This window comes from Choristoneura fumiferana, chromosome 13 (assembly GCF_025370935.1).
Source record: "Choristoneura fumiferana chromosome 13, NRCan_CFum_1, whole genome shotgun sequence".
In the NCBI taxonomy this organism is placed as follows: Eukaryota; Metazoa; Arthropoda; class Insecta; order Lepidoptera; family Tortricidae; genus Choristoneura; species Choristoneura fumiferana.
Window position 1 is genome coordinate 16512668 of NC_133484.1, and position 15972 is coordinate 16528639.

Here is a 15972-nt window from a genome sequence, read left to right on the forward strand (position 1 = left end):
CCAATCTTACTTTTGTTTGACACTGCAATTTCTTTTTCATGGAGCAGCAATAATATCCACAGTGCGAGAGTTTGTACGTATGGCCGTCGAGCATAAGGATGTTATTACCATTCGTACTTATCAATATTGGCCCTAAAGCAAAGATAGTACGAATAAAGCATAAATTGTAAGGCTTCAACGAAACACGAACGTGCCAAAACCTAGTAATAGTTAAGAAAAACTGTCAAGTGGCGAGTTAGCAAGGTAAGTTTCAAATAAAAAAATAACACATTCGTTTCATTTTAATAATATTTTGTTAATATCATAAAATTAATACATTTTAAACTATTCCAACTTAATACATTAAGTACCTACACCTGTTTTAAATTAAATTCAGGAATAAAAAAGAGACCTATCTACGATAAAATTATTACATATGTGTATATATAGCAGTATTATTTAAAGTAAAATAAGACATGATCTATTTATTATAATTAAAATTAAATCACTCAGCTAACAATACTAATCGTAAGAAATAGTGAGTACGTACTTTATCTACCTACTTACATAGAGGTACGAGTAATTACCTAATATAACAAAATTGCTTACTAAAAAAAACTACATATATTATTAGTAAATTACATTGGAGAATTTACTTTTAATTAATTACTTAGATATATAGTACTTTAATTATACAAGCTGTTTTATAATTAATCCGGAATATATTAGCAGATGGTTGAGTTTGTTTGACTGAACTACCCTTTAGGTTGTTAGCGGAAATTTAGATTCAATGTTGTAGTCATGCTACACTTTGACCATCGATCATATCTGTATGAAAACATTTGTTTAACATAGGTAATATAAAATCTTTCAATGACAGGAATTTTCAAAGAAAGTATGGAAGTAGTTCAGGAAAATATAAATATCCCAGATTGATTTTAAAATGCCTTTTTTACAGTGTATATGAATGTGAAGACATCACTTGTCCGCGCTGGAAGTAGAGATGCACTGAGCGAAAAGGTGAGTCTCATGCTTCTCTGGCTGTCTATTTAGACAGTTAAGTTCATTTTTGTTCATCATTAATAACTCTTGTATGATTAGACGTATGCATGTAAGATCTTTAAGAGACAAATATGCACGCAATTGCAATCGTTACTTTACTTTACGTATAACTTTATTTAAGTAGTGTGTTTTCGCACATTTCACATTGCACACACAAAACTCATTGATAAATTATGTGTGACAGATATCTCTGACGTCATCTCTGTTTAGTTTGTCCGAGTAAACACAGACGGCATCACATTTATCTGTCACATAACATTTATCAATGAGTGGTGAAACAAGCCCTAAGGCCCAAAACACACGGTGAAACGCAACTGCAACTTCTAGTTACTTTTGAGTTTATGACATCACTCCTTAAGAGAGACCGCACAACGCAACCAGTTTGAAACTTTGCGTTGCGTTGCGTCATGTGCGGCGGTCTCTCATAAGGAGTTATGCCATAAACTCAAATGAAACTCAAAAGTAACTAGAAGTTGCAGTTTCGTTGCAGTTGCATTTCACCGTGTGTGCTGGGCCTTAAGCTAGAAACACACTGACGACGGCGGTGGCGGAGCGGTGCGGCGCGGCGCGGAGGCGGTACAAGAGGGCACACAGAATACCGCGCGGGAAATTCATAAAAGGATCACACGAGTATTTTAAGGCCTAATTACGTACAGTTTGCATTCAATATTTTATCTACACACATATAAATTATAAGTACTGTAAGATGGGTTCAGAAACCGGTGATAAATGACCTGCATTGCATTACTGACTTGTTCTACCAGTAACATATCCACATGTGTTAAAAACTAATGTACCTACTTAATAAATAAATTAAAACAGATAAAGGAATTATTTTTTATAAACTTTAAAGAACAACACAGCAAAATAAATACAAACAAAATGACAACAGTAATGGCGGCAAGACAAAATTCTGTCACGAATGTATTTTTTTTAAGATAGACAAATCAGTAAAGTCCTTAATTCTTATGCCGCTCGAGATCAAATTGATGTGCGATTTTTATTTAGAAACATACCAAAGTGACATTTCGTCTCGTGAAAATGTTGTGTCTATGGATACCAGAATAGAGGCCCATTTAAATTATGTTGATTTAGACAGCTGTTCCAAATTTGAAACTCATTACAGTACTTACACTACTATATTTCATACTGCAATGAAAACCTGCAGTTACGTTGCAGTTGGAATGCAATCCGTCTGTACTGGTTCTTAAGCGTCGAACCATATTCGGAGCCATATTCATCTACTTAACTATAGGAATGTATTTGCCGAATTCTGTCATGTCCAAAACGGGGGGTTCGTGGTTGTGAGTCTCTAGTACTTCAACAATCGCACTGCCGTTCTTATCCAGTTTCACTTTCGCTTTGCAGCTCAACTTGTACTTTTTAGTGCAGTAATACCGTGGACATTTTAAGTGACTTTGGTTGTAGGTGTAGCCGTTGAACAATAGAATTTTGTTGCCTCTGCGAGAAGGTATGAATATAGGGCCTGAAAAAATAATAAATAAGATTTAAATGGCAAATTATATTGTTAAAAAAAAGTTACATAAGTATAAAATAACAAACGAGACGATTATTTTTTCTGTTTAATTAATTCTTTTCGAAACAAGTCCTAAGATACGTAGTAATAGTTAGTATTCTTTGCCTAAGACATGTTTAGATTTCAATCACTGAGCCAAATAAGGTGATTTTTTACCGAGAAAACTACCCAGTCGGATAGCCAACGAGTTTATAGTGGCCAATCGAGCACCGCAATGCAATGCAACTTGCACGATTTTTCTTGCAAGTCTAAACTCGACTTAAGAGTTCAGTTGAAATGCAATCCATCTGTACTGGTTCTTAAGTGTCGAGCCATATTCGGAACCATATTCTTTGTGACAATGTGTGATTATCCTCTACCCTCATCCTCGTAATACCAAAACTACCCGCTATCTCCTGTACTCTCTGACAAGCGCCGGATCACTGTGCTTCCGAATACCGAATTGAACGCGCGCGTCACGTGACTGAGCCAGAAATTTGGCCAAATTCCACGATTTGTGAACTGCCTTGTGATTAGTGTGTGTGTGTGTGTGTGTGTCCACCGATATACATCAGTCCGGGCCCGTGACGAGACCACGAACTATTTTGGAACATTGTGTGCTGGGACCTACCCACATCAGCCGTGAGTACCACCCTGATTCTGTCTTTTACCTCGTCCGCTTCACATTGTCACAAATTTGGTGGAAGTGCGGAGATCTATTATTAACAATGATACTTTGGTACTCTAATTAAAGGAATTTTGTTGCTCTATAAATTGCAACCGTATTTCCGTAGCTAGCTCTTAGACCACTATGCTGCTTAACTAGTTAACTATAGGAATATATTTGCCGAATTCTGTCATTTCCAAAACGGGGGGTTCGTGGTTGTGAGTCTCTAGTACTTCAACAATCGCCCTGTCGTTCTTATCCAGTTTCACTTTGGCTTTGCAGCTCAACTTGTACTTTTTAGTGCAGTAATACCGTGGACAATTTAAGTGACCTTGGTTGTAGGTGTAGCCGTTGAACAATAGAATTTTGTTGCCTCTCCGAGAAGGTATGAATAAAGGGCCTGAAAAAATAACAAATAAGATTTAAATGGTAACTTAAATTGTAAAAAAAACTTACATATGTATATAATAAAAAACAACATGATTATTTTTAACTGTTTTATTCTCTTCTCGAAACAAGGCCTAATACATGTTTAGATTTTAATCACTGAGCCAAAAGAGGTGATTTTTTTATGTTTCAATATTACCTTAAACTTTTTTTAAAACACTTTCAGCTGAATTACAGCATGCAAAATGTGCACCTTAAATCTAAATTTCTTATCTTACAGCATGCAACATGTATATAATCTTACTCAATATAAAAAATTGCAATTTAATACCTACTATTTATTACTATCAAAGAAATCATTGAATGAATAGGTAGTAGCACTTCGATTAAATGTCCAACTAAACTAGTTAGGTATAGATTTCGGCACTGCATTATGAATTTTGCTTAGCTTATAATAGGATTTTTTTACCGCATGCTCTCCACCTCCACGCAAAACGCACGTCACTGTGATTCCGCACCGTTAGCGTACTTTGAGCAGCGGCTCAGCGGTGTGGAGGGCATGCGATAATATCGGGACGCTTACGGCAGGTCACTGCGATTCCGCACCGTTAGCGTACTTTGAGCAGCGGCTCAGCGGTGTGGAGGGCATGCGATAATATCGGGACGCTTACGGCAGGTCACTGCGATTCCGCACCGTTAGCGTACTTTGAGCAGCGGCTCAGCGGTGTGGGGGGCATGCGATAATATCGGGACGCTTACGGCAGGTCACTGCGATTCCGCACCGTTAGCGTACTTTGAGCAGCGGCTCAGCGGTGTGGAGGGCATGCGATAATATCGGGACGCTTACGGCAGGTCACTGCGATTCCGCACCGTTAGCGTACTTTGAGCAGCGGCTCAGCGGTGTGGAGGGCATGCGATAATATCGGGACGCTTACGGCAGGTCACTGCGATTCCGCACCGTTAGCGTACTTTGAGCAGCGGCTCAGCGGTGTGGGGGCATGCGATAATATCGGGACGCTTACGGCAGGTCACTGCGATTCCGCACCGTTAGCGTACTTTGAGCAGCGGCTCAGCGGTGTGGAGGGCATGCGATAATATCGGGACGCTTACGGCAGGTCACTGCGATTCCGCACCGTTAGCGTACTTTGAGCAGCGGCTCAGCGGTGTGGGGGGCATGCGATAATATCGGGACGCTTACGGCAGGTCACTGCGATTCCGCACCGTTAGCGTACTTTGAGCAGCGGCTCAGCGGTGTGGGGGGCATGCGATAATATCGGGACGCTTACGGCAGGTCACTGCGATTCCGTGCGCGATGCGGTCGCTCCCTATTAGTAAAGGTTTCGCTTAGGGGATCCCATGCCCCAATGACCTTCGATTTGAATTCCTTAGTTTTCTTATGTTCTTTGTAGCTTGTTATATTAACAACAACGGCTTTAAGCAATATAGTATCCCATATTTACTTCAAAGTTCAGTGTTTTCGAGATATTTGGCATCGAAGTTGAACAATTTTAGGCCAAAAAACTGGTTTTCTGGCCATAACTTTTGTGTTAATTAGTTTCAAATTAAAACCCTCGACCAGTTTTTCGAGAGGTCAAAGACGAACCCAAATATGTAGATTTCGTATATGTTAGATCTTTCAGGTCAATAGCGATACGAAATAAGTGTTTCTTCAGACAATGTTAAGTATCAAAATCCGGTAGACAATAATTGAGATGATTTAGCCGTTTGACTTATAATTCTGTCTGTAGTGCAAAAGTACGAGATACGATTCAAAACTTGTCAAAAATCGATGAAAACCTCGGGTAGTCCCTTAGTGTTTTAATAAATTCTTATATAATCTTACTTAATGTATTTATATAATGTAATTGTTATTAAAAAAAACTTTATTTCAGACCAAACAAAAGTCCATATTCTTTTGTTAGTAGGATTGGTCTTACAAAACTAGTGTTATGTTGAGTGAATAAAAAAACTAAACTAATACCTACCGAGTGCCTATTATAGTCTTTTCTGGTGTGTAATACAAACATGGTTCATATAACTTCGTATTCTCTTTGCACAACTCAAATCCGCCCACGCGATATTTGAAGACTGAGATCTAAAATAGGCTCTTATTTACTTAACTAGTTAACTATAGGAATATATTTGCCGATTTCTGACATTTCCAAAACGGGGGGCTCATGGTTGTGAGTTTCTAGCACTTCGACAATCACACTATCGTTCTTATCCAGTCTCACTTTGGCTTTGCAGCTCTTGTATTTTTTAGTGCAGTAATACCGTGGACAATTTAAGTGACCTTGGTTGTAGGTGTAGCCGTTGAACAACAGAATTTTGTTGCCTCTCCGAGAAGGTATGAATATAGGGCCTGAAAAAATAACAAACAAAATTTAAATGGTAACTGATATAGTTAAAATAAAACTTAAATTAGTAGGTATACAATGAAAAATAAAAAGAGATGTTTATTTTTATATGTTTAATTTAGTATTCCCGGAACAAGTTCTAAAACATGTATATATTTTAACCCTTAATAAGGTAGAGGCGATTTAGCGACCAGTTGCATTGAGTTAGAAACTGAACCTTATTAATTTCATAATACGTCATAATTTCCATTGTAATTATTGAAAATACGACAAGCTTCAACCCATATATGCCCAGTGGGTCGTTTTTGTCCCGAAAAATAGGTACGATTATCAGCTAACGCGCGATTTTGCAAAAGAAATTGCTTATTTGTGACGTATGTGCTACAAAAAGAAATCAGAGACCAAAAATAGTTCTGGGCATATATGAGTTAAAAATATTCTTTGTCAGGTATATATTCGATAACTGATTTTGATTCTGTGGTAGTATGCTCACTATGCTCCAATAAATGGGGCCTTATTAAGGGTTGATCACTGAGCCAAAGCAGAAGCATTAGCATTAAAAAAAATCAACTCCAAGGAAAGTTCTTATTCGGTTAATTTTTTATGTTGACTACCTTCGAACTTATGTTTTAACCGCATGCTCTCCACTCCACGCAGTCGTGACGTCACTGCGATTTTGCACCGTCAGCGTACTTTGAGCAGCAGCTCAGCGGCTTCGAGGGCATGCGATAAAATCGTGACACTTACGGGACGTCACTGCGATTCCGTACCTTCTTCATAATATGAGCACCGGTGTGGTCGCTCCTTGTCAGTAAAGACGTCGTCACGGAACTTTCCATGTTTCGTTAATACCTACTGTGTCTTAATACTGTGTGTCTAGTATATTATAGTCTATTCTGATTTATAATAAATTGTGGTTCAAGTACCATCGTATTCTCTTTGCACGAATACCTAAATCTGCCCAAGCAATATCTAAAGACAGGTCTAAGATAAGGGCCTTCTCAGATATATTTATGGTGTGCCGCAAGGTTTAAAGCTTGAAACGCACTGAGAGCGGTGGCGGAGCGGTGCGGCGCGGCGCGGAGGCATTACCGCTTGTAATATTCGAGCTAACATGAAAGAGTCCGTATAGAATACAGCGCCACGCTTATTCCGCGCGGTATTCGATCCATTTGTCCAATCAAACTTTGTCTATTTTCAAAATTTTCGGTTATGTCTAACCCAAATTCATAAATCTAGTAAAATAAGCCTAATAAATACATAGTAGATAATATAAAAGTTTCACACTGTAATGGAAACCGTACACCTCTACAATGTATTTGAGACGCATATAACCATTTAATTTATGTAAGAATGCAACGTATATAAAAAACAATGACAAAAAAAAACAAGTGAGAGTAGTTACCGAGGGTTCCGTAGGTACACATTTCGTATTCATTTTAATACACGCTATAAACGGCTGTATCTACATAAGTAAATTCAGTGTTAATAGAGCCCTGCTTCTAAGCAAAATGTACGCAGGGTGGGGTCATTTATATTGGTTGGTGAGACACCCCTTAATTTTTAATTATTTTTATTTTACTGTAGCGGCAATATTTAAAACTCTGTGACTGTGATAGCAAGAAGTACAGTTTGTATAATGACATTCCGAACCCAAAAGGGTAACAGATGGAAGCCTAAAAAGTAATGGAAATTACGTAATCTTATTGCATTTCGCGATGATTCAGTAATATTTTTATTATATACTTTATATAAATGGTTATTCACAAATAAATACACAAGTTATTGCTAACGTTATTAACTTTAATCGAAAGCATTAAGTTAGTACTAATCAAAAACACTACTTACTTTATTAATTTTACAGGCTTTTTTAAATTTAAAATAAAATTGCAAAGGATTTAAAATCCACTGAGACTCGAAATTGTTATTTTTCTTAAATTCTGCGCCAATCTGGACTCTTAAAATTTTAAAACATAACATCCATATCATAAAAAAACATTACCTTTACAGAGCAACATCTAGTACACAACAAATTATCGTGTAAATAACAGAGAACCATAATGAATCCAAATTTAATTTGGTACTACTTTGCCGTAGTGTTGATAAAATACACGGTGGCGCAAAAGCACAGTAGACAAAAGGAGCAGTATAAAGGTAAAGTTCCGAGCCAAGCGACACTGACGCCACTAACGCCGCGTTATTATCGCCGCGACAGAGCGATAGTACAAGGTTCTATATAAATACATGACGGCGTGTACGAACACGGCGATAACGCGCGTCAAGTATCGCCGTGTTCGTACACGCCGTCATGATATAAACCTTGTACGTCGGCGTCGGTACACACAAAGCGCGATAGGGCTGCCTACTAACTAAAACACTTCAGTTATATGTATTTGATAATGTCACATGAAACTTAAAGTAGGGAAAGGAGCTTTAGGACATTATGGAAGGAATGGACTAAGTAGTGTTTAACAAAAATGCATTTTACGTTATTTTAATAAACCTCAGAACGTATTATTTTTTTAAACGATTTTATTTAGCTTCATCACTACGTATAATTAGCTACGGAGAAGTATTTGCGCCTCTTCTGGGATGTGCGAAATACTACTTATGCCTAAACTATAGGTAGGTAGGTACCTGCATTGATTTAATTTTGGTTATTGCGTTCTGTTCAATGAGTAACAGTCGCAAAACCAATAGAAAGAAAGAAAGAAGACATTTATTCCCTAATACGAAAGACATACAAATACAATAAATTTACACAATTACACACAAATAAACCAAAAAAAAAACATGAAAATAGTAACATAATACACAGTAGTAACTAATACAAATAAAAATAACTTAACACGGAAAAAATATTTTTTTTAGTTTACCTGTCCGACTGAGTTAGTAATCTAAAAAAATTACAATTCCGGTTTCGATATAGATGAATTTAAACATCCATACACCGAACAATACTATCGTCGTGACATAATTAGGTTCGTAATATAAATGCACGCGAGTCCCACGCCGACGGTACGTAACCGCGGTGTAACCGCGACTGACGGTTGCTGAGGTATGCTGAGAATTCGTGGCGCGTAGATATAACTCGAGTTCCAGCCGTTTGTATGAAGACGTTGTACTGCTCCTTTTCTGTACTTTAGCAAAAGTAATCACCCTATCATAAGATGCTATAATTTTTGAAAATGGCGGTAAATGTCAGAATTTGTGAAGTACACAGATACAAAATTCGCGCCAATAAGACATGAATCGCTATACTCCGCTATAGTGCACGATCCACAACCGAAATTCTGAGGGCTGCTTTTCCAGGTCGCCTAATCTCTCGTTTGATGATTTGCAATTGCCGGCAAGATCGCCCGATTTAACCGTTCTGGGCTTCTTTACGTCGGAGTTTCTTGAAATCACGAGTCTATATCAACAAGCCTCGGACTTTTGAAGCCCTCAAAGAGAATTTCTGACATACGGGGGAAACTATCGCCGGAAGTTTTGGCAAAAGTGATTAAAAATGTCATAAAATTTAGACATCAAATAAACACAAACCAAAAGCAAAACTCAAGTTTTTCATGGAATAAAAAAATTACAATCAATTAACATCGGGTTACGACTATTACTCCACCTAGGTATTATAAAAGACAATGGAATCGATTTGTGATGTATACGAGTGTTACGAGTATGTATTGGAATCATTAAACAAATATCATAAATTGGAAACAAAAATCATAAAATAGCAACATCTTCTTTACGCTTCATATCAAAAGTTGTAAGAATCGTCAGCGGGTACAGTCAAGTGTAAAAATATGCACTTATTCAAAGTTTCAAAAATAAGTACCACAGACTTATATTCCGAGGCAATAAGGCCGCAGTAACATATTTTTGAGTGATTCAAAAATATACTTATTTTTGCACTTGACTGTACATAGTGGAGAAAATAAATAATGGTTCACGGTTAATTGTGCTAGACATATTATTATTTTCTACATCGGTTTTCATTAATTTCTTTTTTTTTCAATCCAGAGCTTATCAAAAGTGATCGTGATTTCCTGCCCGTATAATATAGGTATGTCTAAATGGAGACTGTTTCAACTCTGGCAGACATATTAGTTAAGGTTTATTTCAGTAATAAATTCAAAACTACGTATTTTTATTACAGAACCTTGCAGAAATATGCTCATTACTGGCAGATCAAAAAATTTTAAGTTTTGTTACTATTTAGATACTTCAAAAAGGAATTGTTTGGTGGTTAAACGGCAGGTAGCGGATCGGTACGCTAATTTGGTAGATGAAGGAGGAAGGTCGAGCTTTCTCCCAAATTGTCGGAATTAATTTGTGCATTAGCTTGTTCTTTGTTTTGGTATGTTTCTTGTGAAAACGTTTTTGGGGTTTTCTTGTATATATTGATATATTCCCTATTTACCTTTTTTGGTCTTGATTTTGTAGATGAAGTTCGTACTCGTTTAGCGCAATCTCGTCTGACTGCATTGCGCAATATATTTTTAAGAAATGCTTCGCACTCTACAAGACTGAAAGTGCTGTCAGAATCGTAAATAATTGAAAAGAATAATTGTATGACGCGAGTAAATGCTTTGAAGCAAATTTTTTTACTCTCTGTACGGGAACCGCCAGCCCACGAACACTTAGTCAAAAAATTACGACTGAACATTACATCGACGAGAGCGAAACAGTTGTTGGGGCCCCTACCTTTTCCAATATTACAAACAACGGAAAGTTTTTTCTTTAACGCATCTACTGAAGTTTTTTCTTTTAACAATTTTTCTAAGTTTTGAAGTGAATCTAAGCTGTCTATGGGTTTAAATGTTAGCTTTTTAGTTTTTTTAGCTCCATCTTTAGTTTGTGGTCGTTTAAAATATTCTTTTCCTTGTGCACTTCTAACCCCTAAGCTGTTTAATATGGTTTGTTGGCCCTTTTGCGACACTGTCATTGTCGCGGTCAACTTACCCTGTTTTTGGCTAATAGTGTATTTATTTTTATCTTGCGTATTATCATCAATCTGTAGAGGTTCTACGAATGCAGCTTTTTCGTTCTGAAGTACACTTGTAACCTCGGAAATCGTGAAATAGCTCATGAATCCTGAAAAATTAATAAGAAATTAGATAAAAATAATGGTTTACCGATAAAGATAAACATTCCACATGCTTAAATCGAATAAAAATGCCTCTGTATTACAACCTTGGTTATCTTAGCAAAATTCGTAAAAGAATTTTTTGCAATTTAACAGGTTTTTTTTTACATTTTATTTCTAATTCAAATGGAACCGTTAAACAAAATATTTTTCTTGCCTCTTTGCCAACTATAAATCCTCAAAATTTTTTTTTATATTGTTCTTGGGGCTTGATTACATATTTATTATCCGTGTTGCTCTGTGTAAGTACATCAACAGCTTTATTCTAATTCTAAGTAGTTAATAAATTAGTTGCCTGGTCTGCTTTGAGAGTCGGTCACATAAACTAAAGCAGGCGGTGCGGTTACGGTTTACCAGAGAGGTCTACCTGCTCAGGTCGAATCGACCACAGCGTGACTATGGCGTGCATTGAGTAGGCAGCAGGATAGTTAGCGCTAGAGCTGGTGGCGCACTGTGCATTTGAACTATTTGGAACAGAATAGATCTGTGCAGTTTTTTTTTATCTAAGCAGTCAACCGTCGCAAAATGGAAAACTTTGGTGTTGACGAGAATGACAACGTAAATTGTAATTTAGTTTATCTAATATAAAGTCTTCCGCTTTTGGTTCTGTGGATTTTTGGGGGTTCGTGGTTGTGTATCTCAAATACTTTTGCTACGTTGTTGCTGGCATCCAGTTTCACATTTGCCTTACAATTCGCTACCCTTCTTTTGGTGCAGTAGTATGCATTTAGACGAGTGTGACCGTAAGTAAAGCCATTATACAATACCATTTGCTTTCCTCTTTGGGTTGGTACAAATATCGGCCCTAAAAGAAACAAATAAATACATGTATTAGAGTGTTGAAGTACATATATAGAGATTATGAAATATGTATATAAAATTTAAATAGTTTCCTCTAAAAACGCGTGTCAAATATTTTCATGTTTATGCCTTGTGTCAATATATTTATTTCTGAAATTATATTATTTTATATAATATTAAGCTTACGCAATTTTCGCTCATCAGTGACCGACTGCCAATGTAGTCAAAAAGTTGAAGTAATTTAGAAAATAGTTTATTCGTGATTAATTCCCGGGAGTGGTTGGTAGTATTAGTAGGTAGTTCTATATTGTTATTTTGGTATAGTACAAACTTTTGTTGATTGGGTAGTGAAGTGAAACTATTGAAATTCGATCAATAGGGGTAAATGTTTTCAGGTTTGAATTTTATGAGTTTTAGGTACGTACGAGAACTGAAATAAAATAGCATGGGGCAGATTAGTGAAATACTACGATGATTATTAACATATTCAACTTTTAATTATGTGTATATATATACCTATTACACCTTCGTATTAAATAGTGTACCTAAGCATCTCGAGTGACAGAACGACACGAACTTCGATTTTCGTATTAAGTATTAGCTCCACAGCTCAGTTCATTGTTAGAAACTACCTGGTAAACTTTTCGTATAAAAATTTATACATTTAACACACTTGACGGGTGACATTGACGTGAAGAGAATTGAAGAGATACATCATAAAAATTTACTTTTTAAACTTTCTTTTCCTAAGAATGTGTAAACCAAAAATGCTTTAGTTACAGACATTAAAAAAAACCTCATATAAATTAAGAACTGTTACACTGATTTGCTGCACATAATTAACTATGTAAGTATCTTAATTCTTGATTATTTTTAAATACTACCAGTTAGGCCACTAGTGTCATGGAAAAAGTAACCTGTCAAATGTTCTCTTAAAGTTAATGGAAATCAAAAATAACATGGTGGAAAAATTATAGGTGGGAGGATTTCGCATGAAAATGCACTGCACAGGAATAGCTAGCTATCTTACATGTCGTCGGCTAGTGTCAGACCTTGTAACTACATCAGATCAAAATTTATACGAGACAAAAAACTTCACCACCAAAAATTTTGTATGGAGAATTATTTTGGTTTTATGTATTAATACAGTTATTATTATTATTGGAAATAATATTTTATTTTTTCTTTATAAATAAGTTTTTGTTAAAAATTTCATTTCTAATACAAGCTTTTTTTGCTGTCTGTACTTGTATTATAATCTAAACTAGGTACATATCCATACCAAATTTCAAGTCGGTACTATTAACCATTGAGGAGTTCTCTCCTGCGGTGACGATCCTATCGCAGGACCACCAGGATGTCACTACCAGATTATTGTATTGTCACCAAATTTACATAAGTATGCTAAATTTCAAGTTGATCAGACCACTGGAAGTGGGTCATATTTAGCTTCCAAGATTTGACCGAAACAAACAAACAAATTGAAAAGAGTTATGAGGTATTGGTATTGGAGTCACAAGGTCTCACATTTTAGCCAATGATGTATGGTCAAAAAGAGCACCAAGGTTTTGGTACCTCAACAAACATTCATTATATTCACCGCATTTAAATAGTTCCAAGGTTAGCACAATAAGATCATTTTGATTTGTATCAAATGTGTTAATTACAAGCTTTTATTTAGTTTCACCTGTCCAGTTGTCGCTCGGTCTATAATGAAATCCTGCAAGTTAAATTCGACCAACTTCCAGGAGTCGGATTGACTTGAAATTCGGCATATTTATGTAAATTGCGTGACAATACAATAATCTTGTAGTGACATTCTGTTAGTCCGGCCAGGATCGTCTCCACAGGATGGAACTCCTCAACGGCAATGAGAGGCAACAAAAGTAACTTTTTTCTATCTTCCAACCTCCCTATTAGCATCCACCACTCACCATTAGTGTATATAAAGGGTGGCGAAAAATATCATTGGCCGGAGCAACTAAATAGCTAGATTGGGCCCTGCTTGCTACAGGAATTCTTCTATATATGTATCTATCTAAAAATAGAATGTAATGAAATCTTTTTGTCATTTTAAAATTTAAAAAGAAATTGTATGAAATCAGTAAAATTAAAATGTAAAAATGAGTTTTCCAGCAGTAAAAGACTTCTGCTGGTTATTATTTTTATAATAATTAGAACAAAATAATTTACTAAATAATGCACTACTTGATATCCAAGAAAAATCCAAGTGTAGACATTTACTTTTATATTCATCAGTGACGGGCCAGCAAACTTTATAAAAAAATTTAAACTTATGTGTTAAATATTGTCTTTTTCTCTGAATATGAAATGAAATGAAAAATGTTTATTGCACAGCTAGTAGATAAACTTACATTCCAACCCCCAAACTAGGTAATGACACAGGTCTTGGAGATCAATTAAACAACACAATACATTAAAAACATATTTTTATATCACGAAAAAATACTTGCATATCAATATTCAAGCACACAATACAACCATACTAAGCTATTTAATTATGTATACATTATTATCCTGCAAACGGTTCAAAACAATATATTAAGGACCATAACAAATGCTCTGTGGTTCGCATCATTTAAATAATGCAAGAGGCACTGGTCTCTAAATTTACATAACGCCATTCTTCATACACCTCATCTGATTATAGTCTGGCGACTGATTGCTGATTTAAAAAAAAAACTTATCTAGCCTGGATTGATGTCCCACCAGTGGCGTAGCTAGGTAACCTAGGGCCCTGGGGCAAATAAAAAAATGGGGCCCACTGCTATCAAAACTGGTAAGGTTTTTTGAAGTAAAATCATTATATATACAAATACTTTAAAAATGCTAAGCAACTTTATCATCAGCTATAAAGCAGAATTTCGAGGGCCCCCTGAGCTTGAGGGCCCCGGGGCACTGCCCCGCCTAGCCCCTTGGTAGCTACGCCACTGTGTCCCACTGCAACAAGCAATGAGCAATGTTAAGCAATATTTAATCACAAAATGTTGTTGTTAAACTGCCAACTATCTCTGAAGACAAATAGGTGTCCAAGATAAAAAATAACTACAATTTATTAGTGGTATTGCATGTTAAAAATACTAGTTACATTTTTGGCATTTTCAATAAGTTAAATAAGGGTATTTGTTCATTTAAAAAGTTGCTATTGACAACTATGATAAATACCTGCTAAATGAAAACAAATACACTTCACAGTCGAAGAAAAACTACGTTTACCACCTAGAAATACATTTGAAAAAACTGTAGTATATTTTGGATGGCGCCAAAAGCCTGTACCAATGACAACAAAAAGATTTGTTATTGTCTATGTACTTACCCCAAACAGCACCGCTGTTCCGAAGAAATCCAACAATTTAAGAATATTAGCACTTCACTACATCACAGCGGCCAATTCACAAGCCCTTTCAGCATTTTACACTCACAATAAAATACAAAACACAAAATGTTATCACAATTTTGGACACAATTTTTAGGTTATGTCAAACTTCACAAAATGATTTGTGATTTGAGCCCCTATTTAAAGTATAACATGAACTATGGCAAATTAAATTAAATTCGTACGGAATGCATGTTTTAGTATACTTTACAAGTTAGAATTCCCTGTAATTTCTAATTTTTTGACATCCCGATGTTTACAACTAGTGTAAACGACCGTCACTATTCCGAACTGTCAAAACAAAATTCATAATCGACCGATTTTAAGAATATTGAATCGAAGTATCAAAGATTAGACCAAAATCAAATTTAAATTTAAAATTATATTTAAAACAGTAAATATAAAATGTAATACTTCTTTCCATTGTACCTGTGGTGTATATCGCTTAATATTGATATTACGAAATTCCACAAAAAGTCATTGCACTGCATTTTAAAAATTGTTTAAGTTCATTGACTAAAGATAGCATATTTATTAGAAATTCCTATTCCAGCATTGTTTTTATAATCAAGCCTAGTGCACGTTGCAAAATTTCTGCATCAAATTCGTCATCTCGTGAATACAAGTTTCCTTACATTTCATAATAGGGTGAATGCAAGTTTG

At 35.8% G+C, this 15972-nt stretch overlaps 2 protein-coding genes across 2 annotated transcripts; both read right to left on the minus strand.

Moving 5' to 3' along the window:
- Nucleotides 1-268: 268 nt before the first annotated feature.
- On the minus strand, nucleotides 269-4172 carry LOC141434434 (uncharacterized). Its single transcript, XM_074096854.1, has 3 exons — nucleotides 4130-4172; nucleotides 3556-3624; nucleotides 269-2527 (listed from the first exon to the last, which is right to left on the minus strand). The coding sequence occupies exons 1-3, from the start codon at nucleotides 4170-4172 to the stop codon at nucleotides 2283-2285; spliced, it is 357 nt and encodes a 118-aa protein (XP_073952955.1). The 3' UTR covers nucleotides 269-2282.
- Nucleotides 4173-5334: 1162 nt separating this feature from the next.
- LOC141434198 (uncharacterized) lies at nucleotides 5335-15627 on the minus strand. Its single transcript, XM_074096558.1, has 3 exons — nucleotides 15250-15627; nucleotides 10928-11059; nucleotides 5335-5973 (listed from the first exon to the last, which is right to left on the minus strand). Exons 2-3 carry the CDS (start codon nucleotides 11052-11054, stop codon nucleotides 5732-5734), a joined length of 369 nt encoding a protein of 122 aa, XP_073952659.1. The 5' UTR covers nucleotides 11055-11059; nucleotides 15250-15627; the 3' UTR covers nucleotides 5335-5731.
- Between the last annotated feature and the right edge of the window lie 345 nt (nucleotides 15628-15972).

Excerpts from the sequence above, each read along its gene's own strand:
- LOC141434434 (XM_074096854.1), bottom strand. The coding sequence starts at position 4,172 with ATGCCCTCCACACCGCTGAGCCGCTGCTCAAAGTACGCTAACG. Across the intron at positions 3,625-4,129 it reads CTGCTCAAAGTACGCTAACG|GCCCTTTATTCATACCTTCT; the intron begins GTGCGGAATCAC and ends TTATTTTTTCAG. Across the intron at positions 2,528-3,555 it reads CGGCTACACCTACAACCAAG|GCCCTATATTCATACCTTCT; the intron begins GTCACTTAAATT and ends TTATTTTTTCAG.
- LOC141434198 (XM_074096558.1), bottom strand. The coding sequence starts at position 11,054 with ATGAGCTATTTCACGATTTCCGAGGTTACAAGTGTACTTCAGAACGAA. Across the intron at positions 5,974-10,927 it reads CACTATTAGCCAAAAACAGG|GCCCTATATTCATACCTTCT; the intron begins GTAAGTTGACCG and ends TTATTTTTTCAG.